At 39.0% G+C, this 12,902-nt stretch overlaps 1 protein-coding gene across 1 annotated transcript in view; it reads left to right on the top strand.

Moving 5' to 3' along the window:
* Positions 1-3,409: 3,409 nt before the first annotated feature.
* Positions 3,410-12,902, top strand: part of LOC128687548 (proto-oncogene tyrosine-protein kinase ROS-like) — a 42,663-nt gene continuing 33,170 nt past the window's right edge. Inside the window, exons 1-8 of the mRNA XM_070080709.1 lie at positions 3,410-3,572; positions 3,857-4,206; positions 4,573-4,758; positions 6,225-6,494; positions 6,780-6,979; positions 7,556-7,651; positions 8,926-9,125; positions 10,999-11,175. Coding sequence (XP_069936810.1) covers positions 3,419-3,572; positions 3,857-4,206; positions 4,573-4,758; positions 6,225-6,494; positions 6,780-6,979; positions 7,556-7,651; positions 8,926-9,125; positions 10,999-11,175 — 1,633 coding nt within the window. The 5' untranslated portion in view covers positions 3,410-3,418. The remainder of the gene's footprint in view (positions 3,573-3,856; positions 4,207-4,572; positions 4,759-6,224; positions 6,495-6,779; positions 6,980-7,555; positions 7,652-8,925; positions 9,126-10,998; positions 11,176-12,902) is intronic.

Raw genomic sequence — 12,902 nt, 5'->3', positions numbered from 1 at the left:
ACAAATGACAATTAACTGTTGGGGAAAGCAGCACTTAACACTTCTAGCACACGTATGACAGATGAATGTTCACTGTGTACAAGCCACTCACCACAAGCTTAATATGTTTATAAGTGAACCTCTGGCATGTCCCACTCAAAATGTCAGCACTGCAATGCTCGTCAAATTGTTCTCAAGCCACTACAGGAAACACTGGTATGCCAGCAGCACTGCAGAACGTATACAGACATGCTGGGCCCTAGGACAGATAACTGCAGGCTGCCTTAGCCCGTTCTGGCTAGCTTCTAGTGCCACCCTCAAGCTTGCTTGACTGTGCTCGCCAAGCCCGTGCCAACCACCCGGACACCTGCTTGCAGCAGGCAGGCAGGCACACAGGGGACACTCGCAAGATGAGCGGAGTGCGGCACAGAGGACACGGGCACTCAAGCACCCATGTGGTCTGGCTAAAACCGCCTCTAGACCACAAGCAAATAGAGGCGAACGGCTGAGTTCCAAATCGAGGAAGGAGAAGGGACAAGGAAAGGATATTAACCTCGCTAGACACAGGCAATATGGGTGTAGTGGCCTGCAGGTCGCAGTGCAATTTTCAAGGTCATTCACTGGGCCCACAGTCGTCTCGAGAGTTACCAACCCTGTACTACTTGTTAATGGTACGGCCGGAACACTGTAGAACGTTCACAAAGGCATTCTGGGATTCAGAACAGATGTAGCCTTGGCCTTCACTGGCTGGCTTGGAGCGCTGTTTGGCCTGGATCAGCTAAACTCACCCTTATCCCATATGTAGATAATGGCGACGAGTTAAGGGATACCGGTGAATAGGAAAGTCGAGGAAGGGACATTCACCTCACTAGACACACGCAGTATGGGTGTAAGTGGCATGCGGGTCTTATAGTGCCATTTTCAAGGTCACCCAGCAGGCCAGACATTCCTCACTCATTTTAAGCCTACGTAGGTACTGATGGTAGCACAATGTCCTAAGTCAGCGTAATCCACTCATGCAAATAGTTACAACAAATCTGCAGCACTTGCGGAACTCACATATTCGAGTACCAGCGGGGCAGCAAAATACACCTCTACACTGCACGTCGTTGATAGAGGCGAACGGCTGAGTTTAAAGGAGGAGAGCTGGGGACACAGGAGAACAGCAGGGGCAACTGAGCACGCACATTCGCCTCTCTTCACATAGTCAATATGGGCGAAAGTCTCAGGCAGGTGATGCAGTGCCTCGCTCAAGGTCACAGGCTGAGGCAGACTTCTCAAGAGTTACCACACACTGCAATACTCGTAGAGATTGTTACTCCAAACTTGCAGAACTTCTAGCACACGTGTCTTGGAGTGAAAGACGAATTTTCAGTGTGTGGACACCTGGGTTACCAACTCACGTAGGACTGCACACTCGTCGTTATTCCTCAAGTTGGTAAAGCGATGAGTTGTGAGCATTTTGAGAGGCACGAGTAGCAGTGGACTAGCAAAATTCGCCTCTACACTCCATGTTGATAGAGGCGAAAGGCTGAGGTCAAATGAAAGGCAGAGGGGAAGCAGAGGCCTGTGAGGGCCTTTGCAAAAAGGAAAACTATTTCCAGTGTTTGACCAGGTATATCCTTAGTCACAGCTCGCACATAAGAGTTCTCACAACACTGAAGCTGTCTTCCAACAGTAGGAGTTTTAATGATGACTTATCAGTCGGGAGAAATGGGTAGGCCTGTGAATTAGTAGGTCCAGATCCCCAGCACACGTCTACTCCCCTCAACCACTCAGCCGAGACTGCTCGTACGAATTGTATCGAATGTTGGGTTTTCCATTGAGTGTCGAGGCGAAATTTTTGCGTTAAAATGCATCGAATGTCGGATTTGTCGAGTGTCAATGCCATTGAATGTCGGGGATCCACTGTACAGTGGTACCTTGAGTTATGAACTTAATTCATTCCAGAAGGCTATTTGAGTGCCGTTACCGAACAAATTTGTTCCCATATGGAATAATGTAAATTAGATTAGTCTGTTTCAGACCCCCAAAAATACACTTAGAGAAGCACTTATAAAAATACACTTACATAATTGTTCGAGTTGGGAGTTGTTCGAAACTCGAGGTACTACTATACCACTTGATTTTGCATTTTCACAACCTCACGCGTAACATGTCTTGTATGACAGATAATAAGAGAAATCCTTTGCTAGTATAACCTATTTTATTTGAATGTTATTTTGAGTCCTGGAGGTGGAAAGTACAGTGACTGCTCTCTAAAGGAGGGATTTGAGATATTTTCTGTTTAGAGTGGCATCTAAACTGTTGTATCTGCATGCCTCTGGCATCCTCTCCCACCCTGGCTCGGTGGGAGACAGCCAGTGTGTTAAAAAAAATCTTTTTTTTTTTTTTTTTTTAGTTTGAGTATCAGATAAGTAAAAGTATCACAGTTCATGTCTACTAATTAGTAAAATACATAAAAATGAATAAAAGTTCTTTTGAACAAGTCTTGAAAAATATACAGTGTTAGAAAAAAAATGTGTAGAGATATTAATTTTTAAAAATTCAAGGGTCTTTGCAAATAAGGTGACATTGAAAATGATTTTCATACAGTGAAATCAATGAACTTGAGATATACTAAATCTGTGTTGCAGTGGTATAGTATTGTAATTATATATCTAATGGTCTTCGATACCAGCATTCTTTCTATTAAGAGATTAAGATTAAGATGTTTATTTTGACAATTTACATGGTTGTACAGAGGAATATAATAGTTGGTTGTACATACCAAAAGCCCCTTTGTATGTAGAGCATTTTGGACAAGCTTAAAGATTAACTTATGATTAGGAAGGCAATAATATACAGTTCATATGGTCATTAGATGAGTTACAGTGAGTTCAGGAGAACTGAATATTCAGTCAGGTAATGCTTCATTGTTTTGATAAGTCTAGTAGAGACTTATTGCACTATTGAATTAGTTAATAAAGATTATAGTATTACAGTGTAACAATTTAAAACAATTTACAATATGATATATTACAGTTTAGTACTATTTAAAACAATGAAATTTGGTATTACAATGGAACAATTTACATTATGATGTACTGTATTACAATCTAGAACTATTTTAAACAATGAAAAACAGACATCGTAATTTGGAAGTAGTAAGTTGTTGAGCATTCATCAGCACAATATGAGTAGCTTTTGAGAAACTGATATAAAGTTAAGGAACAAACTTCTAAAGTCTGTGCATCTAAAAACTTCATCTCAGGAAAGAAGACTAGCTTTAACCTTGTAAATCAACTGTCTTTCATCCTTATGGGTAATCACTTTACTCTTTTCTTTCTCTGAAATTATATACGTACTGTAGTTGCAAAAGTTAAATTACATCTAAGAATAGTTATGGTTATTTCTTAATACTGTACCTGTAACTCATTTGTGTGTTTTCACAGGTCCAATGTGGTATCTGAGTGAGCGTCTGCTGTGGCTCGGAGAAGACGGAGATGTAGTTGTCTCGGATACCAACCTCAACAACTCTGCCGCTATTCACACTTCGAATTTAGGAGTTTCCCATTTCATCGTGGTACTTCCAGACCTACAGCCTGTTCCAGGTAATCTTTTCAAGGCCTGAACCTTCAAGGGATTTTTAAAATGACATTGCCTGACAGTTATTTTTCTGTGATTCGTAATTTATAAAAGAGTTAGGTTTACAATATGAACAATAATTGAGATACGGGCTTTTTTATGTACTTTATAGCAGTTTTTTAATTACATTGTGGTACTGTATATATTCTTATATCATATGTACTACTACTACTTGTGTTGTACAGTTTTTGATAGATTTCATTCTACTTGAGCTTCATTGATGATGATGTTGTATTTCAACTGTTTTCAGATGGTGTTGAAAGACCAGTTGTAACTCCAGGTCTGATTGATGCAAATTCACTTCTAGTGAAAGGAACCTGGACAATTTTTTCTCTCGAATGGAATCCCATCACTAATGTTAATTATGGTAGCCTTATGTATGAAGTCATCATTGACAATGGCAACAACAAAAAAGCATTTCTCACGAATGAAACTATCATTCCCTACGAAGATGTACTGCCCCCGTATTCTTCTCTCAAGGTATCAGTAAGAGGCATTACAGACTGGAGTGCAGGTACCCAGCTTTTGAAAAACCTTCATACACCAGCACACTTACCCGAAGCGCCTCAAGACCTGCGGACATTTGTACATAAAGTTCAGGTATGTACTGTACTTCATTAACCCGTAAATGGTCCAAGCAGATCTACGTTCACATGCGTAGTGCTCCAAAAGTAGATCTACGCTTTTTTTTACATCTTTTCAAATATAAAAAAAACATAGATCAAAGTTTTCTTACACATTTTCAAATGTAAAAAAAAAAAAAATTACTTTTTTACATACTATTAATTGTTGAAAAAACGTATATATACGTTTGGACCGTTTACGGGTTAATGAGAGTAAAATATATAATACAGTAATACATGAAGATCATGCATTGTCAGTTGTATATTAATAACTAGAAGCAGTATGATGATTGAAAAGTAGAACTTTTCATGGATAATAAAGTTGTCTCATGCTGCTTGACAGGATTCAGTTGCGAAGATCTACCTACGTTGGTCTCCTCCAGAAAAACCAAATGGCGAAATAATTAATTACAAGATACTTTACTGCACTGCAGAAGTTGAAGAGAAATGCAAAAGTGAAATTGTGAATGGCAAGGTGTTCCAGTTAACAATTGAAAATCTGAGTTCTGACCATTTATATAGGTTCAAGGTAAGAGGAGAATGAATGAGTTTATATTATCTGTACTGGTTCCTTAAGAACTCAGATAATACATATATATTTATGAAGTTGCTGTCCACAGTGAAGCAGTAAATGAATACATATCTTACTGTCTGCAAGCACAGAAAATTGCTGCATTAACTTCTAAATAATTTTTTGTTTTTTCAACAAGTAGGTCGTCTCCCACCGAGGCAGGGTGACCCAAAAAAGAAAGAAAATCCCTGAAAAGAAAATACTTTCATCATCATTCAACACTTTCACCACACTCACACATTATCACTGCTTTTGCAGAGGTGTTCAGAATACAACAGTTTAGAAGCATATACATATAAAGATACACAATATATCCCTCCAAACTGCCAATATCCCAAACCCCTCCTTTAAAGTGCAGGCATTGTACTTCCCATTTCCAGGACTCAAGTCCGACTATATGAAAATAACCGGTTTCCCTGAATCCCTTCACTAAATATTACCCTGCTCACACTCCAACAGATCGTCAGGTCCCAAGTATCATTCGTCTCCATTCACTCCTATCTAACACGCTCATGCACGCTTGCTGGAAGTCCAAGCCCCTTGCCCACAAAACCTCCTTTACCCCCTCTTTCCAACCCTTTCGAGGACGACCCCTACCCCTCCTTCCTTCCCCTATAGATTTATATGCTTTCCATGTCATTCTACTTTGATCCATTCTCTCTAAATGACCAAACCACCTCAACAACCCCTCTTCTGCCCTCTGACTAATGCTTTTATTAACTCCACACCTTCTCCTAATTTCCACACTCCGAATTTTCTGCATAATATTTACACCACACATTGCCCTTAGACAGGACATCTCCACTGCCTCCAACCGTCTCCTTGCTGCTGCATTTACCACCCAAGCTTCACATCCATATAAGAGTGTTGGTACTACTATACTTTCATACATTCCCTTCTTTGCCTCCATAGATAACGTTTTTTGACTCCACATATACCTCAACGCACCACTCACCTTTTTTCCCTCATCAATTCTATGATTAACCTCATCCTTCATAAACCCATCCGCCGACACGTCAACTCCCAAGTATCTGAAAACATTCACTTCTTCCATACTCCTCCTCCCCAATTTGATATCCAATTTTTCTTTATCTAAATCATTTGATACCCTCATCACCTTACTCTTTTCTATGTTCACTTTCAACTTTCTACCTTTACACACATTCTCAAACTCATCCACTAACCTTTGCAATTTTTCTTTAGAATCTCCCATAAGCAAAATAATTATAAAAAAAAAAATCAGTCAACTAAATACTAGGCATTCATCTACAGCATTATACTGAATATAAATCATCTGATTAGATTTGAATTATTTTTTGAGTTATATAATAGATTCAGCTTGATACAGTAATTGAGTTTTAACATTATTCTAGTTCATCATTATAATTTTGTGGGTGTAACTTTATAGAACATCATACTTTTAGGTTGCTGCAATCAATGAGATGGGAAAAGGGCCTTATAGTTTTGGAGTAACAGAATCTCTCCAGCAGCACAAGCCAACTCCATCTCTCCTCGTGGTCAGTGACAAGTCTCTTATTAAGCTTGATGCAGACCTTCAAGAGGAGGTGGAGGTATTAAGTGAGAATTCCAGAGTACAGTGGGCAACACCTTTACTAAAGAATTCCTCCTTTGCATGGATGGATATGAATTCAGATATATATTTAACTGACATGAAGACAAACTCTACTGAGAGGGTATGTAGAATATGGTACAATATTAAAACTTAATTTGTTTTTTACTTAGATGTATAAAGTTACCATTTCTGTTTTTAGTCATTGCAAATTTTTATGTTAGTCATATGATGAAAGGCTTTCAGATATATGTACGTATATGTATATAGTATTGATTAGAATGCATTATGAGGTAAGACTGTAATAACTTGACAGTATATATTAAGTGCTTTATTAAGCATTCCTAATAGTTGCAGATCAAATTAAAATATCATTTCTGATAATCAGTGTATTTTATTTCATTTTTAGCTTTTGCGGCTTAATGATCAAGGTGTTGGGTTGGCAGTAGACTGGATTGGTGAAGTGATTCTCTGGGCTGAAAGAGAGTCAGTGGCATCAAATGAAGTCAAGATTAAGACTTTCAATATTGACCAGAAAACTGAGACATTGGTTACATTATTAAACATAACAGGCAACATCAAGAAATTCTTACTGTCTCCAATGACCAGGTTAGATGTTTTACTTTCTTGTGTTATTTCAGAAGGCTGTAATTAATTTCAATTTTTTATTCAGGGGGAAACACTGAACCCTATGGTTATTTTATTTTAGGATCTTGTATGTCATGTTCTTAAGTCATTTTCTTAGATTTATCTTTCCTTCAGTCAATAATTTTGGTTATAGATTATATTACTTTTAGAAGTGGGATAGGAATTTCTTGTAAAATTAATAACATTCAAAAATTTATTTCCATAGTTAGTTTAGTGTAATAGGTTTATTATAGAAGAATTTTCACATTTAATCAAATGGAGTAATGAAGTAAATTAGAGAAGGTTAACAAAGTGAATTTTTATTGGACATTGTCTAATACATATAATGTGTCAGAATCGCAAAGTTTAACTTTCCTACATTGGGTTTTAATTCTTCCTAATGATGTAGATAGTGTAGTGTTTAGAAATACCAGTTTCACTTTACATGTTTAATGTATTCATTTTAGAGTTTTCCATTTCATAATTAAGTACACTGGACTGATGTAGACTTACTGAACCAATTATTACTTAATATTATTTTATAATTTTTATTTTCAGTCAGGTGTTCCTGCTACATGATGGTCATAAAGATCTCCAGCTACTAAGTATGAGGCTCTCAGTTAACACACTACAGAATGTTTTCAGTGAAGAGAGGTGAGTGGCTTCAATTTTCTTTTAGATGTGTGTGAGATTGTCAGATCAGTCCCTCAGTATTCCTTATATAATTTGAAACTACAATGTGATTTGTGCAAGAATGAGACCTTTAAAGTCCTGTGTCAGAAATTAAAGTTCAGAGGATTTTTACATTCAAAACTTAGCCAGAATAGTGGTGATCTTACTTGTGAGATACTGGATCAATCTCCATTACTTCTTATACAACACTGTAGGGAATTTTTTGCTGTAAGTAAAGTTAATAATACTGATTCCACTTTACATGAAATATTTGGACAGCTTTTAAACATTTGTGAATGATTTGTCCTTAAATTTTTAGATTATTTTTTTAATTTAGTATGTAATGGTAAAGTTTGTGAGAATTGTTGTGTTAAAGTTTATATTTGGTTAAATCTAAATCTTTATTGTGTAGCCTCCCAGAGATATTTATAGCGTACTAAAGTTAGGTTGTAGTAACATTTATTCCTTTTAATGATTGTTCCTGTAGTCCTCAATCTATCTTAATAAGTGAGCCAATTTAGTTTTGTCATGATTTTCATTGCAATCTGTGGAACTTTTTTCAAGAGGAATAGAATGTCTTTCTGTAGGTGTTGTTTTAATGTATATATATATTAATCAGATTGAGGTGTATAATGGATTACCATAGCTGAATGACAATTTCTTGTCCCCATATTTATCTTTAATTATTTGTACTTTGAATGCCTTTTTTTTTAAGTTTCTTAAATTTTTGCACTGTTATCAATGATTGGTGGGCTATGTTAATTGTTTTTTTCGATATGCCATCATTATCCTTTATAGTATGATCAGTACAGTACCTTCACGTTATCTAATATGATATGATACTGGTGTTGTATTTAAATAAGAAAATATGATATTGGTGCTGAACATGTAAGATGAGGGTACCATCAATACCCTTTTACTGGTTTCAAGGTACCTCTTTATTCCTTGAAGGAACCAAGGAAGAAACTTGGTCCACACAGTCATCCAGTAAATTGTTGTACAGACTGAGAGTGCTTAGTCTGACAGACTGAGTAATTCTCACATCAGAGCCATCCAGATGACACGACTAATCATCATATGCCCCATACTCATTCATTTTCCCTGAGCCTTCTAAATCTTATTCTAATTTTGTAAGCACTTACGTTTTTGCTCTATTCTCTGATGCAGTATTGGATTTTTTTTAATATACCATATGCAATATTTTTTTTAAATATTTTAAGTACTTAAACATGAGCCTGTTTTTGTACACATTTCAGGAGTTCAGATTGTAACTGCATGACAACTCCCAGACTGGGCGGAGGCATTGCACTGGACACTTTAAATACATCTGATCTCTCTCTATATTTTGTTGCATCTCAGCCACCTCTGGAGCCTCTCAAAACTACAACTGTTTATAAAACTGATCTTTCTGGATGTTTTTGTGAAGCCATTTTTGTGCCCGAAGACTATGGATATGGTAAGACTGCAGTATGAATGTTGATGTTATACATTATTTTGTGTTTCTGTCTCTTAAATTGAGTGTTGTTATTCATAATATACATAAAATTTATGATTATTTTTTATAGAATAAGACATTATTATACTGCTCACAGCTAATTCACAATTTAGAAACAAGATGTTTACCTGGAGTTTACCTGGAGAGAGTTTCGGGGGTCAACGCCCCCGCGGCCCGGTCTGTGACCAGGCCTCCTGGTGGATCAGCGCCTGATCAACCAGGCTGTTGCTGCTGGCTGCACGCAAACCAACGTACGAGCCACAGCCCGGCTGATCAGGAACTGACTTTAGGTGCTTGTCCAGTGCCAGCTTGAAGACTACCAGGGGTCTGTTGGTAATCCCCCTTATGTGTGCTGGGAGGCAGTTGAACAGTCTCGGGCCCCTGACACTTATTGTATGGTCTCTTAACGTGCTAGTGACACCCCTGCTTTTCATTGGGGGGATGTTGCATCGATTGCCAAGTCTTTTGCTTTCGTAGTGAGTGATTTTCGTGTGCAAGTTCGGTACTAGTCCCTCTAGGATTTTCCAGGTGTATATAATCATGTATCTCTCTCTCCTGCGTTCCAGGGAATACAGGTTTAGAAACCTCAAGCGCTCCCAGTAATTGAGGTGTTTTATCTCCGTTATGCGTGCCGTGAAAGTTCTCTGTACATTTTCTAGGTCGGCAATTTCACCTGCCTTGAAAGGTGCTGTTAGAGTGCAGCAATATTCCAGCCTAGATAGAACAAGTGACCTGAAGAGTGTCATCATGGGCTTGGCCTCCCTAGTTTTGAAGGTTCTCATTATCCATCCTGTCATTTTTCTAGCAGATGCGATTGATACAATGTTATGGTCCTTGAAGGTGAGATCCTCCGACATAATCACTCCCAGGTCTTTGACGTTGGTGTTTCGCTCTATTTTGTGGCCAGAATTTGTTTTGTACTCTGATGAAGATTTAATTTCCTCATGTTTACCATATCTGAGTAATTGAAATTTCTCATCGTTGAACTTCATATTGTTTTCTGCAGCCCACTGAAAGATTTGGTTGATGTCCGCCTGGAGCCTTGCAGTGTCTGCAATGGAAGACACTGTCATGCAGATTCGGGTGTCATCTGCAAAGGAAGACACGGTGCTGTGGCTGACATCCTTGTCTATGTCGGATATGAGGATGAGGAACAAGATGGGAGCTAGTACTGTGCCTTGTGGAACAGAGCTTTTCACCGTAGCTGCCTCGGACTTTACTCTGTTGACGACTACTCTCTGTGTTCTGTTAGTGAGGAAATTATAGATCCATCGACCGACTTTTCCTGTTATTCCTTTAGCGCGCATTTTGTGCGCTATTACGCCATGGTCACACTTGTCGAAGGCTTTTGCAAAGTCTGTATATATTACATCTGCATTCTTTTTGTCTTCTAGTGCATTTAGGACCTTGTCGTAGTGATCCAGTAGTTGAGACAGACAGGAGCGACCTGTTCTAAACCCATGTTGCCCTGGGTTGTGTAACTGATGGGTTTCTAGATGGGTGGTGATCTTGCTTCTTAGGACCCTTTCAAAGATTTTTATGATATGGGATGTTAGTGCTATTGGTCTGTAGTTCTTTGCTGTTGCTTTACTGCCCCCTTTGTGGAGTGGGGCTATGTCTGTTGTTTTTAGTAACTGAGGGACGACCCCCGTGTCCATGCTCCCTCTCCATAGGATGGAAAAGGCTCGTGATAGGGGCTTCACGTATTTAGTCTGTCCTGGATCATTGTGTAGTTGCAACTGGTCATTGTCCAGTTTTCATTTCCAATTTCTGTTTACATGAATTGTTTCAATATTGTGACTTGAATTCATAACTTTTCTGCATTTATCCTCAGGTGCCTGTACTGAAATAGCAGTTGATTATGCTTATCTATACTGTTTTATAGCAAGTAATCAGACTCTTCTGTGGCTGCCTAAAAGGGGTATAGAAAAACCTGAAGACTTGCACTCTCAGCCACTGCACAATACAACATCTCTTATTCCAGTTGATCTTGCTATACAACCTATGCCAGGTAAAATATGTTTGGTGTTTTTTAAAGTGGTGTGAATGTGTTGAGGGGCCAAAGTTGTTGCCTCGGAAAGATGATGAGGGAAAACCTGGAAACTTATTGAATATGTATAGACTACACTTACCATACATAACGTATATTCACAGCTGTTTTTGGCATAACTCGTATTTTTATTATTTGTTATTTCAGCAGAAAATTCCTATTATGAAATATGTACTGAATACTACATCTTGAGGTGGTATGGGCATTTAAAGAGGATGGAGCAGAATAGGATGATGCAGTGAGTGCATGAATCAGTGTGTGAGAGGTCATACATTGCCTGGGGAATAGGAGGCATTCAAGCTTGATCCATGGAAATGTAGGGTAGCTCCAGTTCCTTTGATCACAAACCTATCACCAGCATCTTGGTATCTCCCTTGAAGCATCCAATTTAGTATCTCATATCTCACTTAAGTTGATACTTTAATGTGCCTAATGTCACCTTGCCTTGGTGAGAGACAGCCAGTGTATTAAGAAAATATTTTGTGAAGGGCTCCAGGCAGACATCAACCAAATCTTTTAGTGGGCTCCAGAAAACAATATGAAGTTCAACGATGAGAAATTTCAATTACTCAGATATGGTAAACGCGAGGAAATTAAATCTTCATCAGAGTACAAAACAAATTCTGGCCACAAAATAGAGCGAAACACCAACGTCAAAGACCTGGGAGTGATCATGTCAGAGGATCTCACCTTCAAGGACCATAACATTGTATCAATCGCAGCTGCTAGAAAAATGACAGGATGGATAATGAGAACCTTCAAAACTAGGGATCCCAAGCCCATGATGACACTCTTCAGGTCACTTGTTCTATCTAGGCTGGAATATTGCTGCACACTAACAGCACCTTTCAAGGCAGGTGAAATTGCTGACCTAGAAAATGTACAGAGAACCTTCACGGCACGCATAACGGAGATAAAACACCTCAATTACTGGGAGCGCTTGAGGCTCCTGAACCTGTATTCCCTGGAACACAGGCGGGAGAGATACATGATTATACACACCTGGAAAATCCTAGAGGGGCTAGTACCGAACTTGCACACGAAAATCACTCGCTACGAAAGCAAAAGACTTGGCAGACGATGCAACATCCCCCCAATGAAAAGCAGGAGTGTCACTAGCACGTTAAGAGACCATACAATAAGTGTCAGGGGCCCGATACTGTTCAACTTCCTCCCAGCACACATAAGGGGGATTACCAACAGACCCCTTGCAGTCTTCAAGCTGGCACTGGACAAGCACCTAAAGTCGGTAACAGCCTGGTTGAACAGGCTCGGATCCACCAGGAGGTCTGGTCACAGACCGGGCCGCGGGGGCGTTGACCCCCGGAACTCTCTCCAGGTAAACTCTCCAGGGAAACTGGATAGCCGGACTTAAGTCCTGGAGGTGGAAAGTACAGTGCCTGCACTCTGAAGGAGGGGTTTGGGATATTTGCTGTGTAGAGTGACATCTAATCTGTTGTATCTTCACACCTCTGGCAAGACAGTGATAGTGTGAATAATGGTGAAGGCATTTCTTCTTCAGGTCACCCTGCTTTGGTGGGAGAGACATCTAAACTGTCATATCTAAGTGCCTCTGCAAGGACAGTGATTATGTGTGAATGATGGTGAAAGTGTTTCTGTTTATTTGACTCGCCTGCCTCAGCGGGAAACAGCCAACGTGTTGCAAAAAATGTAAAAGAGCTATTATA

The sequence above is a fragment of the Cherax quadricarinatus genome, unplaced genomic scaffold (assembly GCF_038502225.1).
Source record: "Cherax quadricarinatus isolate ZL_2023a unplaced genomic scaffold, ASM3850222v1 Contig818, whole genome shotgun sequence".
NCBI lineage: Eukaryota > Metazoa > Arthropoda > Malacostraca > Decapoda > Parastacidae > Cherax > Cherax quadricarinatus.
Note: the sequence above shows the minus strand (reverse complement) of the source record. Positions and strands in the feature narration are given on the sequence as shown.